At 43.5% G+C, this 17,643-nt stretch overlaps 1 protein-coding gene across 1 annotated transcript; it reads left to right on the forward strand.

Moving 5' to 3' along the window:
* The first annotated feature begins 1,959 nt into the window (after positions 1–1,959).
* LMO4 (LIM domain only 4) lies at positions 1,960–17,099 on the forward strand. The gene is made up of 5 exons (XM_072997908.2): positions 1,960–2,123; positions 4,798–5,036; positions 12,028–12,124; positions 12,439–12,594; positions 16,325–17,099. Exons 2-5 carry the CDS (start codon positions 4,801–4,803, stop codon positions 16,331–16,333), a joined length of 498 nt encoding a protein of 165 aa, XP_072854009.1. The 5' UTR covers positions 1,960–2,123; positions 4,798–4,800; the 3' UTR covers positions 16,334–17,099.
* Positions 17,100–17,643: the final 544 nt, after the last annotated feature.

Consider the following 17,643-nt stretch of genomic DNA (forward strand, 5'->3'; position numbering starts at 1 on the left):
ACAAGCACCTTTTCTTAAACTTTATAGGTTTTGTTTTTTTTTAGAAAAACCAAGTTAAATAACCACCTCAACTTTGTCATGATCCGCAAAACCTGCCAGAGCAGCAACCTCACACTGCCTAATGGTAAGGGTTGGCCTTAGAGGCAGCCATCTATTTTTGCCTCACTTCACTGTCCCACCTGAGGTCACCTCTTTCATACAGCCGAGTATATACCTGTCTTTAGATGGTCCAATAGATGGAGGAAAATGTGGTGGCAGCATTCACAACTGTTCAGACTAAAGGGCCTAGAGAATTGTTTATCTTTTGTGGATAAATGAGAAATATAAAGCATTCTGTGTGCGCTGTTAAATGCATGATTTCTACAGTAAGAGTCCAGTCCTTGGAGAAGAAACGAAACGAAAATGTCAAGAGGTTTTCTTTCGGAGCAAGCACGTTTTGGCTGCCCTTCCATGTCCAATTACCAAACAGCAACCCCTAGTAAACTCAATGGGACTTCTGAGGAGTGGCGTGGAGCGTCCTAGTACTGCAGGAAGTCCTCGCTTCCTTCGTGCCCCCCTTTGGGTCCCCCATTTCTGCCCTTCCCCCTCCTTCCCGCGCTACTCAGGAGTAAAGCCCCGCTGCACGGAAGGGAGGGTATACGATGCCTTCCTGCCAAGCGGGGGGTGCGCGGGTGTGTGTGTGTGTGTGATGCCGATCAGATCCTACAAAGCAATGCCACTCCGCCACGTCTCGCCGCTTGCGGTCAAGCGGCAGGACCCTCCTCTGAAGTACCGGGAAAGGGTTGGGAGGGGGGCGGCGGCGGCTTACACCTTCGTAAGGGCGCGCTGGGCTGGAGGCCCGAACTGGATGGAGGAGGAGAAAAGTAAAACCTCTCGGCTTCGAGTTTGGCGTCGCGACCACAGGGGCCGGGAGAAGGTCTCTCCGGTCCCCACCGAGGAGTTGAGGGAAGTGGGAAGGGGAGTCGGCAGCCCCCCCCCAGCCCCTCCTTATTCCCTCGAGGTCCGGCTGCTGCGGAGCTTCGCTTCCGACCCGACTTGACTGGGAGGTTCTCCCTCCCTGCGCGCTTCCACCCACTCGCCCTCCCGGCTACGCGCTCCTCATCCTCCACCCGCTCTCTCTCCCCCCCCCCTTCATCAATATCTCCCTCCTTCCCTCCCTTTCACTCATTCCTTTGTCTTCCTCGGGATTGGAAGGTTTTATTATTCCGCCTGAACAAGCGGCGGGAAGATTGGCCGAGGCGCCGTGACGCGGGGGGCCGAGCTGCGGAGTAGTTGGGATTTTGCTCTGTCAGTAACACATGGGGAAGAGGGAAGCGGAGAGGCACCGAGGGCGCTCGCGAGAGAGAGGGAGAGAGAGAGGGGCCTCCTGACGCGTCCCGCCGCCGCCGCCCGCTAGCCGCCTCGCCAGCTCCGCGGAAGCCTCGGCCGGAGGAACCGCCGCCGCCGCCACACCGGGAAGGAGGAGGTTGGCCAAGAGAGCCGCCCTCGCCGCCGCCGCCGCCCGGGAAAACGACGCCAGCCCTTTCCGTCGCTCCGTCACCACTCCCTCGCAGGACTTTTCCCAGGACGGGTGGTTTCTAGCGAGGAGCCTTTGGAAGCCGCCCGAGCCCTGCAAGGGGAGGAGGAGGAAGAAGAAGGAGGTGGTGGCGGCGGCGGCACTGGTGCTGCTGCTGCTTCTGCTGCTGGGGAGGGGAAGCCGCGCTCCGAAGTGCGGCCGCATCTGCCAAAACTTAAGCCCAGCGATTGCGGCGCCCGTGCTGGCGTTTTGCAGCCCTTGAGCTCTCTGCAGCTCCCCTCGAGGGGAAGCGGGAGGAGGAACGAGGAAGGAGGCGGCGGCGAAGAAACACTGAAGGACTAAAAGGGGACGTTTCCCGGACACCCTCTCTCTCCCCCTCCGCCCGCCCTGCTCCGCCGCCGCCGCCGCCGCCGCCACAGCGCTCCGGTCGCCCTCCTGATTTGCTGCTGCGGCGGGAGGGTCCTCGGTGGCTTCCCAGCGCCCGAAGTCCGCCTCGTTTCTGCGCCCTTGCTGGCGAGGAAGCCCCCCCCCCGGTCTCTCCCGAGGAGAGCTCCCAGACGCCTCCGCCACGTTATCCACGGCCTCTTGCACCATAGAGGGGAAACAGGTAAGGCGCGGGCGGAGCCGGCTTTGCTTTCCTCGGTGGTGGTTTCCTCGGCCGGGCTCCCACTCACCCCCCTCCGCCGCCCGAGCCCTCGCTCTCCGCCGCCGCCGCGCTCCGGTCCGGCGTCGGAAGTCAGCGCGACGAGACCCCCTCCTTTGGGACCGAGCGCTGCGCAGGGCTGGGGGTGGCTCGGAACTCCCGGGAGCCCGGCGGCGGCGGTGGCAGCCGCTCTCCGGCCGCTTAGCGGTCCCGAAGGCGGGCGAGCGAGCGAGTGGCCCGCGCGGGTTCTTCCCCCGCCCGCCTTTGCCCGGTTCTTGTGCCTGCGGGCCGCCGGGGAGGTGGGAGCACCGAGCGCTCTCTTTCTTTGTAACAAACACTATTTTGAAACAGTGGCAGGCTAGGAAAGGGGGGGAGGAGGGAAAAGTCCCTCAAGTGAGGCGTTTTCCTCTGTTCTCCTTCTCCTCCCCCTATTTTTGGGTTTAAGAGAAATCTGACGAATCAAGCTAATTAAAAACGAGCCGTGAATTAAGCGCCCCCCCTTTTTTTAGTGTGTGCTACAAATTGCAAGCTCTCCCGTTTTGTCCCTCCCTTGGTCTCCATTAAAATCACCAGGGACGTTGTTAAAAGGAGGGTGGGGTGTGTGTGTGTGTGTGTGTGTGTGTGTGTGTGTGTGTGTGTGTGTGTGTGTGTGTGTGTGTGTGTGTGTGTGTGTGTGTGTTTTGCCTCTAGCTGCCAGCTCTCCTTTTTGTTTCGTAGCCTGTGTTCCAGGACCTAAATTGCTTGGCTGTGTAATTACCAGAGTAAGCCTATTTAAGTTAAAAGCTTTCCTTCTTCTCTTTCTCTGGCACCTCCCCCCCTCCCCCAACTCCAAATGAAACTTGATGAGGGCCCGTCCTTAGTTATCAAGGGAGTCACTTTCTGGTCAGTCCTCTTGATTCATCTCTTTTAGATTTAATCAGCATTAAGGTATTGCTTGTCCTTAAGAGCTTTAGCTTAATGGGGTTACTAGATGCTTCTGTCAGTGTAACGTTTCCTTTATATATAATATTTACCTTTCAACAAAGGCAGTAGTGGGTGGGGGTAGGTTTGTAGGGTTCTTTGGTCCTGGAAAGATCTGAAGTGAGTTTATCTTATTTGAAATCTGTAAGTAAGAAATGCAGATTCATATTGCTGGAAATGATAACAAAAGGCCATTCTGTGAGTTAAATGCATCAGAAATCAATTTACATAAAGGTATATGATGCATTCAGAGAAATGCAATGCTAATGGCTTTTAGAGTGGTTCTCTTTCCCAAGTCTCCAGGTTTTTAGTTACAGTCTTAATTGGTGCAGTTCTCAGTCTGTTTTATTGTGTGGTCAACTGAACCATATGATCAGGAGTTATTTTCAAGGAAATCCTGTTTTGTTCATTTTTTTTTAAAAAAAGACCTTTTTTAAGGAGCTAGAAGCTGCTGATCTTGTAACCAAGTTGGGCAAGTGCTAGGAAAAAGTTTGCCCCCTTTCTTTCTCCTCAGAAGTATGGGTCTGAGTGAATAGCCAAACTGTCTTGAGTTGCACAGGACAAAGGCAAAACATACTGTTAAATAGGCGGTAAATAACTTGATCTTTTTATAGTACAAGTGAGTGAAAGGGCATTAGTCCGTTGGGCTGTAAATAGGGGCAAATCATTTGGTTTTTGAAGTAAGCTTTATGAATCGGTTCCATTATTAATCCCCCTAGTGCTCTGCTTTTATAAAGTATTTATTAGGAAGTGACAAACACACTTCTCAGTTTGCATGTGTTTGTTAAAAAAAGAAGAAGAAGCCCACAATACTTTTAGAGGCGGCTATGCTGCCTGTTTCCTGAGTGGGGCACACTTGATTGTTCTGTGCCTTTTTGCTCTTGCTGAGAAACTTTTTGGGGGGCAACAAAGCGTTTAGCATTTAAATTGCTGATCAAGGGCAGATTAGTGAGACAAAAGTAGATTGTGTTTGTATAGGAAGTTAACAGGCTTCTTAAAGTCTAGTGATCTATTATTATTCGGTAAAGTGCCTTTTGGAAAAGGGACCTCAACTTCATTTGATCTTTGTCAGAAAAAATAAATAAATTAAGACAATCATGGTTGAGGCCCCTGCAGATAACAATGGCATGAAAAAGGAGACCTTGAAAAACCAGTTTCACAACTTCTCCCCAGGTTTTCTCTAGCACTTCTGCTTGCCTCTCTTGTATTGAACCAATCCCCAGAACTGTTCCTAGCTTGTGAAGCACAGCTGCACTTCCCAAGAGTTGTGGTCAGGCACTGCGGCTTGTAATCCCAGCTGCTTTTCAGCCCTTCCCTGTTTTTACTGTTGTGGGCCCCAACAATTTATATCTGGGAGGGCCATGTAGACTGTGTGACTCCAGGTGTGTGTACTTTCCTGGCAGCAAACAAAGTGGGGGTCATTCGAAGTTTGACAGGGAGTACTGCTAAAACTGTCATTGGGCACCGCTGGCCAACTTGGAAGGGGAGGCAGCTAATTAACCCAGAACAAAGACTCAAAAGTAAACAAGTGGCTATACGCTTTCCTTCTCTCCATCGCCCTCCACATAGTGCTGCATTAGATGGACAGGATGCAAGGTCTCCTGGCCTCACTGTTAACCCTCTCTTCTCTCTTTCTCTCCTCTCTCTCTCCCCCCCCCCCCCGCGCTTTCCTGTCCAGACCATGGTGAACCCCGGCAGCAGCTCCCAGCCGCCCCCAGTCACCAGTGGCTCCCTCTCATGGAAGAGATGTGCAGGTTGTGGGGGCAAGATTGCTGACCGCTTCTTGCTGTATGCCATGGATAGCTATTGGCACAGCCGATGCCTGAAGTGTTCCTGTTGCCAGGCCCAGCTGGGAGAAATTGGTACATCCTGCTATACGAAGAGTGGCATGATCTTGTGCAGAAACGACTACATCAGGTGAGAGGGGCAGAGGGAAGGTAGGCTGGTTTGCCTCTGTGTTTGTTTGTTTGTGTGTGTGTGTGTGTGTAAACAGCACTGGCTGCAGGTGGTTGTTCACAACTAAGAGGCTGATTTAGTGAAGCACCTCCTTTCCCATGTCACTTTTGGGGGTATTGAACTAGGTGGCGTGAAGCAGGATGTAAGTGGATGAAACTTCTGAGGTGCTCCTGAACTTTAAAGACCAATTCTGCTTCCAGACACACTTTACTGGCAAAGGCTGTTCTCGTGGTGGGGCAGAAGTTTTGTTTAGGTGGAAAAACAAGCGTAGAGTTAACTAGGGCTCTGGCAAAAAAAAAAATTAAACTTTTTGTATGTGAGGTATTGTGTAATTACTTTCTCTAATACCTATATATTGGAAGGAAGTGACTTTTTCTCCATATTAAGCATTTGAAGGGCCATGGGTGCCTCTAGTACAAAAATGTGTGCATGCACAACCCGATAGTGATGTTTTCTGTTCTTTTCAGGCTTAATCTTTCAGTGGCGAGGGAAAAACATTTATAGAGGGATGAATGCTTAAATAATTCTAATTATATCAACTATTCTTCCTCTTCTCCACATTGCATTAGAAAATGGTTATCTTTTCTCTTTTTCAACCTAGCTTTGGAGCAATTAATGGAAAGAACTTAAGAGGTCAGGTGCCTATTGGATCTTTTCAGGTGAACTCGAGCTCCTTTAAACTCATTTTGAAAGGAGGCATTTTGAAGGATTACACATTTAATTTGAGTAAATGACTTGATAGACTGATGCACATGAATGCTTTGAGGAGGTGTTCTAGTTCAGCAATCAGTAATTAAACAGCCCTCTCCCACCTTTTTGGTATAAAAAGCATGTGAAGCGAAGGCACATGGGGTGTTGGCAGTATAGTCTTGATCGTCACACTTTGCAGTATATATTTGAAGAAGTGTTCCAGTTACTGAAGTGGGGAGGGAGGAGGAACTAGTTTAGTGGTTGAAATATTTTCCTTGAATGCCTACCTCAAATATGTGGTTATACACATTCTGAGCATCTTTTGGGTGGAACTTCTTTGTGACTGTTGAGCAGCTGTATGTAGTGCTGTGTTGAATTCCCAATACTCTGTACTGCTTTTAAAGGCAGTTCTGTTTTTAAAAAGTAATACCAAATGGTCTCTTGTTTTTTTTGGGGGGGGGCTATGTATTTGCTGTCCTTTTTAATACTGATACCTTTAATCAGCTAAATATAATGCAGAAAACAAAATAGCTATTGAAAGTTTTCAAGGAATTGTAACATTAATTTTGCTGAGTGTCTGGAATTTTTAAGTAAATGCTCAGAAATCAGTTTGTGCAAACTCACATAGATACATTCTTGATCCCTGTCCGAAGCAACTGCATAAGCGAGACAGAATTCTAATTAAATAGAGCAGAACAGTTAGAAAAAGAGGTTTGTTTGAAGTGGAAAAATTGACACTACTGTTCAGATTCAATGAACAGTACAGATTTCGTCTCTCTACTAAAACCATCAAACAAACCTCTTCTGATCACTACTAATTAAAAAGAGAAGTTGCCTACTGTACCCCTAAGGCAAGTTCAGACTGGCTTATTGGAATCTCTGCCTTAGGTTTTTGTGTGGCCAAAACTTATTACAATCCTAGTAGGGGCTGTTATAAATAGAGTGCTTTATCTGATGGTAAATTTGAACTGATTTTGTTTCACCATCCTAACTTTGCAGTAGATCTAAATATTTCGCCCAATAAAATGAAAATCCAAGACATACCCATGATAGTATTTGCTTCTGGAACCCTATCCATTCCATAGAATAAAGGTCAATGGGCCTAGGCTTGTAAACTTGAAGCATGTCCATCTGCGACCCTGATGAAATAGGCTGCTGGGTGTTCTAATATGCAGGCAAACAAGGTTCTACCATTTTATGAGCATTCTGCAAGGTACGTTCATAGTTTTTATTGTGGTTGGGCTAGGAAGGGGGAGAGAGGAGACTTTTCCAAAGTCCTGATGTGTTCCTTTAGGTTGCTTACAAAGATCCCCACCCCCTACCACCCTTAGATCTCAGGGTTACAGTATGATGGTTTTATTAAGCTGAGAGGAGGATTGATTATCCAGCCTCTGAAGTGAAAAGAACTGGATGTTTTAAGACCGTAATAGGACCACAGAGACATTCCTGCTCCTTTTGAAACCAAGGGATATTTTAAACATGTCTGAGTTGTGGCTTCATAAAACCAGTTTGGCCCGATCTAAGGACTGCTAGAGACTTCACTAACTGGGTGTGTGGGTGTGAGGGGTGTGGGTGAGGACATGGAAGTCCACTGACTTTTCTCTGGCCCCTGAACTCAGAAACAGTACTACCCTAAGGAAACTGACAGTGAGATTTTTTTTTTTTTGGCGGGGTGGGGGAGGGAGGAGGTTGATGGGCAGCACTCCCAGCCATGAGATTCTAGATAAAGCAGCAGTGTGGCAGGGAATCTGCACAATTAAGAGCTTTAATTAGTGTCTCCTCCATTTTCTCTTAGTTCTGATAGGTTTTTATCTAATGAGATCTCGTCCCTGGCTTAGATCTGCCTGGAATGACGTGTCCGAAATGAATGAGAGCTGTGTCGCAAACAAAACATTTAATTAACAAAATTGGCCTTGGAGAGAGCAAGAGAGAATTGGCTGGGGTGGGTTTGGAAATGGAGGGGGGGGGAGAGAGAGAGAGCAGAATAGGCTGTTCTTAAAGGGCTAGAGGTGCTTGAGAACTAATTCTGTACAAATGTCTGTTTAATATGATTGTGTGGATCTGTATGTCTAGTCTGGAGGAAGAGGATGAGTTTGGTTCTGTTTTTTTTTATGGGTGAGGAAGAGAGACAAAGTGGGTGGTCATATTTTATTAAAGCCCAAATTAAACAGTCTGGATTGTGGGTAGAAGAGGCAGTTCATTGGGGCCCCTACCCAATACCTCCTGATGGTTCTGGGGCTGCCTCTTAACATGTCAGGGAAGGCACTGGATCTCCACTCCCAACAGGCAAAAGATGCTCTCCTTTCTCCTTGCGTCTTGTTGCCATTCACGTGGCTGGCTGCAGAACGTTACGAGCTATTTGAGGAGTGAAGAAAAGTGAGGGAGCTGTGAGTTCATTTTTTCTGGTAATCAACAGCAAGCTGCTATATTCAGGGAATGCTGTCCCTTTAATTGAACAGGCTAGGTAATTAAATGGCATTTTTCCAATAGGACGTGCTAGGTAAATCTAATAGTTGGTTATTTAATATCACTTTGAAGTCTGCCCACTCAAGCACAATGACAGCACAGGAGCATGTGAACTATTAGCTTGGAAAAAAAAATCCAGGATCTCAAAAATTAATTAAATCGCATGCAATTTAGGGGGAACGTTTATCTTGATTTGTCATAACAGAATTAATTCAAGGCCTCCAATTCACTTGGGGGCAGATCTGTTACTCTGAATTAACCAAGCATAATTTGGCTGGTTTTTTTCCCCTCTTCCCTGCTCTCTAATGCAGCACTTGCACAGCCGCCTTCCTCCCCCTTTTAAGTATCAATAGCTTCTGATGCTTTTAAGGTGCTTGGGCTGTAGTTATGCTGAAGTATGTTTAATGGACTTGGCTCCAGGCATAATCGTCTATGTAGCTGTTGTTACATTTGGTTCAGCTGGTCCAGAACATGGATCTAGTATTGGAAAATCTGCTGGAAAACCAATTGCTCCTGGGTCAGAAGCTTTGGATAGGCAGTTCTTTCAGATTGGAAGTCTGGGTTTATATGAGTACCAGTTCGTTCCTTGTCATGCGGAAATAACAAAAGGAACTCCGTGTCTAGTCTGACAATCCAGTCACACACACACACACCTGCCTTACAGTATTGTTTCAGCCCTCACAATACATTTTTGTGCATTATGTTTTTGTAGTTCATTTGAAAAAAAAATTAAGCAGGAAGCATAAAAATGCCTATTTATTCTCATTATCTGGTTCCCACATCATCCCACTGGCTCTTTAAAGTTCTGACAATGTGGATTGAGAGAAGTAGGCTAATTTTAAAGCAGCACTGCCTAATGCTATAAGATGTAGAACCTTCCTTTCATCCATATATGCAACATCTCAATGGTGGTGATTGATTATGTTGCCCAAATGTTGAAATATTAACAACCTCCTTGGACTCCAAGACCCAAAGAGAGGAAACTGAAACCACTTCTGTCATCGCAATTAAAGAGTCCCCTGGCTTTAATTAGCCTGACCTGGGGTATCTCTCCCCAATGCTGGAGCTAAAGAGAAAAGAGCCCATTAAAGTCCAGTCTGAGACCGATAGCTACTTAATTGAGCACCTAAAGCCTCCAGCCTTTTAAATTAAATACTGTCCTGGACAGTCTCCCTGATTAGCTAATTAACTTTCTTCTCTCCCAGAACCCATGTAAAAACAACTTTTCAGTAAGAGGATAGTCATTGTTCTCCTCCTTGAAAGAAAAATTATCTCAAGCTTCTGCTCAACAAACTAAAAATATTCCCATTAGGAGAGAAGTAAAATAAAGCACAGTTATACCTTAATATAGTGGATGAAGTCTGGCTACTTCATTTAGTACTTAACTAACCTTTAAACTAGCAAATATCTATAGAGTCTCTTAAATTTTCCACTTCCTAAAAAGATGATTTTTTTTTTAAAAAAAGAAATGATTGTCACTGTAGGTTTTGTATAGATGTGCGGTTAGCTTTGTGGATTACAGTTTTGACTGTGACAGTGATTAGAATACAGTATGTTCTTACTTCTGATTTCAGGTGCAAATGCTTTATGCTCATGCTTTATGAAGTGGTGAGACTCAGTGGAACGAGAATGGTTAAAAAATGCTTCTTAGTAGTTTGGTGTGCTTGGATCCCTCTCCTCATCCGCAGGAGATGTGAAAGAGTTTTTCTGTCTTCGTGGCTTTCTAAAGAGGTGTACATGTGCGTGTGCGTGTACATACTTTTCAAGGAAGAGAGCATTCATTGAGCCACGAGGCTTCCCTTTTGTCACGTTTACAAATCTTGTGTTGCAATTTCCGTTGCCACTTCGGTCACAGTTCTACAAGTAGCCCCTTGTTTCTCTGCCTCTTTAAATGACTTTAAAAAAGAAAAGGATCAACATCCATTGATGATGATTATGAAGATGGGCTGGGGAGGGAGAGGGATAATATTCACAGTGAAGTTGGCAGTGCAGCCACAGTGGTTATTGTAAATACTCTGAAGTCATTCTCCCAATTGAGCAAATACTAAAATAGCTTCTCTCCAGTTTTCTAAACAGTTCGGTCCTTTTTAGACGAGAGGTCTTGGCAGTGTATTAGTTCAGCTTTCCCTTTGTACCCATTCTGACTCACAAGAAAGTGTCAGTATGTTGCGGATCTCAGACTAATTAGTTTTGAAATGGAGTTTTGATTGAACTCTTCAAATCGATGCTGCTGCAAAATTTGTTTCTCAGGCTTCCTATTAAAAGCCATCTTAAGGGGCAGTTTTACTACTCTCCCTGTCGTTCAGTCGATACATTTAATAACAACTTACAGGCTATTTTCAATAAAGTGGCGACAGCAAATTAGTAGTTTGAACATGACAAGCCTCCCTCTGCAAGCACTGATTCTGGAAAACTCAAAGCAATTATTTTTTTTCCTCGCTCTCTCCTTGATACAGAGGCATGCAACAAACATTCATATTACAGCTTTTTCTGTAGAAAATGGATCTTCCAGACTGATACAGATTCACAATTTCATGACTTAAACACGGGGGGGGGGGGAGGGCAATGACAATAATTAATCTTTGTTATGGTACTGATTCATTCATGTTGTAACTTCCAGTGCTTTCTTTTTCGTATGCTGGAGGGGTGGGTTGGATTAAACCTGCCAGCTAGTTCATATTCTTCCTGTTCTGGACCCAGTGCAGATGGTTATAGATTCATTGTTATAAATACAGTGAATTCAGTGAGGAGCTGTAGAAAAATAGATTAAAAAGCACACCCTGTAAACATGGAAATTAATATTCATTTAAGGTATGATCTCAGTTGTATAACTGATGCCTTTCAATGCATTAGATGAACTGTGTATATTTTCCTTCAGACTGTCTCCCCCTCCTCTCTTTCTCTGCTTTTCCTCTGCTCTCTCTCTCTCCCCCCCCCCCCCCATGGCAGATGTTGTGGTCTCATTTGATTGCATAGGAAAACTGCAGTGATACAGCAAACACCCAGAGAGATATGATGACAAATGGGTCCAGATCCCGGTAAATTACTTTCTGCTCAAATCGAAATTTTATTCAGTTTGTTGCTAGCAGAGATGAAGTAATCTAAATTGTGGACTCAGGAGCAGATAGAGGGAAGTTGGAGCAAGCATTTCATTATCAAGAGAGAGAGAGAAGGTTAGGATGAAAGAGATGAGCAGAGGCAAATCTAAAGTGTTGACACCATGATTGAAAAGGTTAACCCATACACATTATATATCAACCTGGATAGCCGAGAGTTTCTAATGGAAACTCTGCCCTGATGGAGGTTTACTGGAGTTTCAATACACTGAGCATGATGTCGCCTTAGATATACAATCAAATCCTCTTAACCCTTTTGATGACTCATCTCTCAAGATATGATTAAAGTACAAAAAAGTTCTTCATATAATTTCAAGGACACAATGCATTTAAACCCTAGTCATGAATTCTCTCTCTCTCTCTCTCTCTCTCTTTTTTTTATGACAAACCCAGTAATCTGATAAAGAGTGTTGCAGAGAATTGGCTTGCGTTGCTACATGCAAGTTCAGTATTTCATAAGATCCTGTGCATTCAGGTCCTGCAGAGGGACGAGGTACTTCTTTGGCTCGTGTTGCATCTTTCCCACAATTGCCTCCAAAGCATGTAAACAAGTTCTCGCGGACAATTTTAACAAGTTGAAATGGCCACTTTCTTTACAGCTGGGCCTTTGCTGGCTTCTTTATTTTGCAAACCTCTCACAGGGGGAAAAGAAAGTCACAAGTATCCACTTCTTGTTTCAGGTTATTTGGAAACAGTGGCGCTTGCAGTGCCTGTGGGCAGTCAATTCCTGCTAGTGAGCTGGTTATGAGAGCACAAGGGAATGTCTATCATCTTAAGGTAGGAAAGCCTGTCTTTTGAGGACTTAACCCCTCCCCATACTGATTCTGGGCTTCTATATGTGCATTTGAATATAATGGGCATGTCATCTGAATTCATGCCTGGGCTTAGTGATAAATAAAACAACTTCCTGCGGTGCCTGTGAAGTCCCAGGGATTAGTCGTGTTGCCTTTCTGAAAACATGACTGGTGTTCCAACAGGTGCAACCTTCTGTATTTGGACAAACCAATCTAACCCTTTTGTTGTCACCAAGGTGTACAGTTCTTTGCCATTTTAACTCCAAAATTTAACCTTGCTTTGTTCATCAATTTCAGTGTTTTACATGCTCTACCTGCCGGAACCGCCTGGTCCCCGGAGACAGGTTTCACTACATCAATGGCAGTTTATTCTGTGAACATGATAGACCTACAGCTCTCATCAACGGCCATTTGAATTCACTTCAGAGCAATCCACTACTGCCAGACCAGAAGGTGAATACTGAAAAATTGCTTGTAGGCCTTATTAGAACGGAACCGAGATATTTTCTTTTCAGCCTCATGCCAGATACCTTTTCAAATGATTTCATCTAACTGAATGTACTTAACAGGATGCAACTCTAAACATGGAAGTGGTTCTTAGTTGTACAGTGACTGGTTCAGCGTGAGGCCATCCTGTACAAATTGAGCAACGAGCATGTTTTTGCCATTTGTCTGGCTATTGTGGGCACGCACTAGTCTCTGGAAAATGTGCATGTGCACAGCTGTAGCGTCATGGATTTGGATATGCTCTCTAGTAATGCTCTCTGAGGGCATTGCTTTAGTATTAGAGAAATACTTGTCTTTGTTTTAGTTCAGTAACCTAAGATGTTTGCATTTTTGAAAAGAGCTTTTGCTTCCTGTTGGATCCATTCAGTCATATGTGTTATGTTAGATTTTGGTGCTAAAAAATTGCCTTTCCATTGGACCATTTCAGCAATGTGGAGAGGGGGGATCTGCTGCTTGGGTAACAGCCTATCCTCCATATTACCTTACCCGGGCTTCATGCTCTGGAGAGGACACTCCTCGATTCAGAGCATGTTACCATAGTCTCTCAAGACTGAAGGATGCCTATGATGATCTAATACAGTTTACTCACATAAGGAGAGGAAACAATTTTGATCAACAGTTGTCTTGTACCTTTGCTGGAACTGGACAGTTCTTAGATCTATTTTAATCTCCCTAATAACTCCCGTAGCTGCTATGCAAGTGAGTGCATTTTGATAACTGTTATGCCTAATTTATAATAATTACTGTCAGCCTTCAGTTAAGGGACTGTTCATTCCACACTGGTCTAGAAAACACTGAATGCACAAGTCTTGCACATAATTTTATTCGCATCATATTTCATACTGATTATGTATTGATGACATTGATTCATTTACTCTTTACAGCGCCACTTGCATGGATATTAAATCTTATTGACCACAGATGAATTTTAATTTCAAATTGGTGATGGATTTTTCCATCAGCTCTGATAGTATATTTGACTTTTTCATCATTAACCCAGGCAATCACACAGCACTGAGTTATTGCATTGAAACAAAGTGCACACTTCACTTGGTAATTCTTTATGGATTTACAATAGGAACTTCATTAATGTCTGTACTACAGATAGCAAAAAATAACATTTATCTGTTAGTAAGAATTTTGAAGATAAAGTCTTTTTTGAAAAGAAAAAAAAGCCTACCGCCCTTGGGGTAACTCATGAATTCTGCAGTATTGAAGAGAATATAAATGTTGGCTACCTTTAGAGGATAAAATACATTCAGGAGATCAGGAACTTTGTCTCTGGATAGATATTGTACAATTAAAAATGTTGTTGAAAGTTGCCACATATTTCATAGTTACGTTTTGAAGTAGTGCAGATGCAGGAAAGGGCTCTTATGAATTTTCTCCTACTAGTTCAGTATTGTAAGTTTATCCACTTGTGAGTTTGTGAAAGCTGAATATTCTTGGTAGCTTCCCCCTCCTCCTCAGTTTGACTTGTGCTTCAGCAGTAGTCTAGCCATGCTGGCAGTCAGAGGTAGAAAGATGAGGAGAAAAGCAAAATGGGAGTCAGTATCCAGGAATCACAAAGCTGCCATTTGATCTGTCGCCCACTGTGGAGGAAGAGTTTGCTAAAAGGAAGGTGTTACTTCCTCTGTGGCTGTTAATTGCTATTTTATTTTTTTTTAAGAGATGGGTAGAAAAGTGTTGAGCAGAAAAAAATGGATGGAAGGAAACTTGTTTGGTCTGGTGGGTGACATGATACTTTCACAAATAAAGTTTGAGGAGCATGGTAGTACAGTATAGGCTAAGCCCAGCTTTCCTGGCTGTAGGTGCCTATGATTCCAGTGTCAGGCAGTTTGTGCTTCCTTTGCCATTACATATCTAGGGTCTTTTTGGGGGAAGAACTAAGCGTTCGCTGCTGCATTTGGTTCATCGTTTGGCAGGCTTATCCCGCTGGCACACTGGAAGTTCTTGCCAAATGATGCTGTTGGTTATATTTGTGCTACAGGACTTGTACCAGCCTCTACACTCTCAGCAAGTGCCATCTTCTTTTGCCCTTTTTGTTAGAATTTGCGAGGCATTGGGACAGTAATTGACCACTTCTGTCCTGTGCTGTGTACAGTACCTGACACAGATGTTGCCATTTTAATAAATGCAAGAGAAAGCCCCAGTGTCGCACCCAGTATCTTAAAGTATTGAAAGCACATAGGCCATATTCTGGTTTATCCTCTTTTTATAGAAGATTAATAATAGAGCATTAGCAAGATCGTCTGTAGGCTAATGGATTGAGTCTCACTGGTTTACTCTGTTTCCAGTTAGTTTCTCTATGTGTGTGGGTCAGATAATGGGTCTAAAGCAGATGGTTCCAGTGTGTTTTCTTACATAAGGCAGGCATTCCATGCAGTATTATATATTCAGTGTTTCCAAAGACAGGCTACAAAAGCATATCTTTGTGGAGCATCCCTTTTTACCTGGGGAGCTTCCTCTACAGCTCTTACTATTTTCTTGTGATGGTATACTTGATCCTAGTCGTCTCTCTCCCCAACACACAATCTCCTTCCTTTTTTTTTTACAAGGTACACCTTTTCTTTCAATCATAGTGATCAGAACATTGACTTGGCTTCATCTCCTATACTTTTAAATAAAGCATGAGTTGGATTACGTTTTGCTATTCTGTCTCTTGCAGAGAATCTTCTGGTTTACATATCGCTCAACAATTCCCTTGTACTTACATAATTGGTATTGTCTGTGTCCATAGTAGAGGACACTTGATGCTCATTTATTAAATATGCTTGCTGGCTGCTCCCTAATCTTTGTTCTGGACAGACAAATTACCTTTCTCACACTGAGCATCAGCTCTGGGGAATTAAACCTCCAAGCTTCCACCACTTTAATTAGCTTGAAAGTGGGGGGTTGCAGTTACTAATAGACCTCAGGCTTTTAGTAACTTAGAGAAAGGGTAAAAAAAAAACTTCCTAGGAAACTCAAAATGCCATTTAAAAACCATAAAAATCTAATATATTATTTCATTTTGGTAATTGCAAACAGATTGCATTTGAAAACTGTCGATCGTTTCTCCTTTATCTGTGGAAGTTAGCTTTCTGTCTAGCTAGGCATTTTTAATTATCACAATTCATTAACACATCACTGTGGAGGCACATGTTTGACTTCATATATTACAGAGTTTATGTAACATTAACTAACATAGCAGATGAGGAATTTTAAATGGGAGGAAAATATTCCAAAATGTCTATATTTAGCTTTTGTGCTGTGCAGCATGTTAACTAGCGTTGCCTAAGGGAGGGTATCTTATTTGCTTTAGTCAGAATTTTTCCTAATTTAGAAAATCCTTTTACTTGGTATTTTAAAGGCAAGGCATGTCATTTCATTCCCGTTGAAGTGAAATGTATCTTTTGTAAAAGAAAAACAAAAACAGAAACAACAGAAGCTTTTGTTTGTTTTCCTCCTTTGTGAAAGGACATCTTGCTTTCAAAACTACAGAAAATATTTTTTGTGGTCTGTTTTCCAATTTGAACTCTTTAGGGACTTGGATGAGTATTGCAGAAAAACCTTTAATCGAGTCACAGTTGGAAACTAATTTAATAAAATAAGTGAATAAGGAGAAGGTGGAAGCAGTCACGTTCAACTCAAATCAAGCATTTTAGCTAAGAATGCCCCTTTTTATTTCTTGCAGGTCTGCTAAAAGGTCAGAGTACTGCAGAATGCGTGCCTTCATCTCAAACTTTGTTCATCACAGATGGATCCCATGTCTCCAGTAGACAAGTCACCTTTGTAGCTAGCGTCAATGCCAGCTCCATGCCATTGCACCTTCTTTACTCTTGGTTGCCCTTCCCACATTTATTGGTGTATTAAAATGACTGAAGATGAACATTAAGGACTCCGTGAATCTGGGCTAATGGGAGACTGTAGAAAAAAAGAAAGAAAAAAAATGAAAACCAACGAAACCAGAGGAGAACAACTTTGGGTAGGGAGGGGTGGGGGGAAAATGACTAATGAAGCTAATTAAAATAAGCTTTCAAGTCTGCTTTCTACCCTCATTAACAGTTAGCAGGGCACTGGCCAGAATTTGTACCCTGTGTTTTACCTTAACAACATTCTCTTTGCTCTTTGTATATTTAAGTGTTGTAAGGAAATGTGTTTCAGAACTCAAATATGAGGTAAAGGAAAGGTGGGGTTCTTGTGATATTCTATCACAAACACTTTTATTGTATCTCTGTAAAATACAATGTATGTATGCATGTAAGTGTGTTTTGTCCTAATGTTGCTACTTCCCATGACACAAAAAAGGAAAAGGAAAAAAAAAACAAGCTCATAGCAGCTACTGTGTAGAAATTTTCATCTACTCCTAATTTGCTGAATGAAGAGGAAAAAAATCTTTTATTTGTGATACTTTCAGAGACATTTGCTCTAGTATGGTGTATTTAAATAATAAAAATTTAAAATGAAAACACGCTTAATAGAGTTTGGACTTCAGTACAAAGTGGCAAAGTTTTGCCAAGAAATGAAATGCTGTGTAACTGTCACTTTTCGTAGCGCCTTTAATTATTTAATTTGGCTTTATTTCTTTTTAACAGTTATGGCAATAAAGAATGCATCCCAACAGGATTCTACATAATGAGTCACTTTTGGTGAAGGTATAGATGTTAAAAGCAATGGCTAAAATTCTCTTGGATGATGTCTACCCTGCCAAATAGGAATGGAAGTCAGCAGCAGCAGCAGCTAGCCATTGATCAGAAGCATCCTCTTGTGATTTCAGAGCGCACCTGACTTTGTCATATGGTCTGCAACCCTGTACACATACTGGAATCACACAAGGAAGTCTTTAATCAACAGCACTGCAGTGGCACTGCTGACCCATGTCATTCCCACTGCACAGGTGGAGTTACACAACAGGATTTCAGCCAGTGTGGGGTAGTTCAGCTAATGGGAGTTTCATTACTTAAGCCTTTAAGGTAGTTGATTTTGTTCTCTCAGTCATCTAAATGTGGTAAC

Source organism: Pogona vitticeps, chromosome 4 (genome assembly GCF_051106095.1).
Source record: "Pogona vitticeps strain Pit_001003342236 chromosome 4, PviZW2.1, whole genome shotgun sequence".
NCBI classification, from domain to species: Eukaryota; Metazoa; Chordata; class Lepidosauria; order Squamata; family Agamidae; genus Pogona; species Pogona vitticeps.

What these genes read in the sequence shown, in the direction of transcription:
- LMO4 (XM_072997908.2), top strand. Translation starts at nt 4,801, where the DNA reads ATGGTGAACCCCGGCAGCAGCTCCCAGCCGCCCCCAGTCACCAGTGGC. An exon ending in TGCAGAAACGACTACATCAG is followed by an intron (nt 5,037 to 12,027) that starts GTGAGAGGGGCA and finishes TTCTTGTTTCAG; the next exon opens with GTTATTTGGAAACAGTGGCG. An exon ending in GGAATGTCTATCATCTTAAG is followed by an intron (nt 12,125 to 12,438) that starts GTAGGAAAGCCT and finishes CATCAATTTCAG; the next exon opens with TGTTTTACATGCTCTACCTG.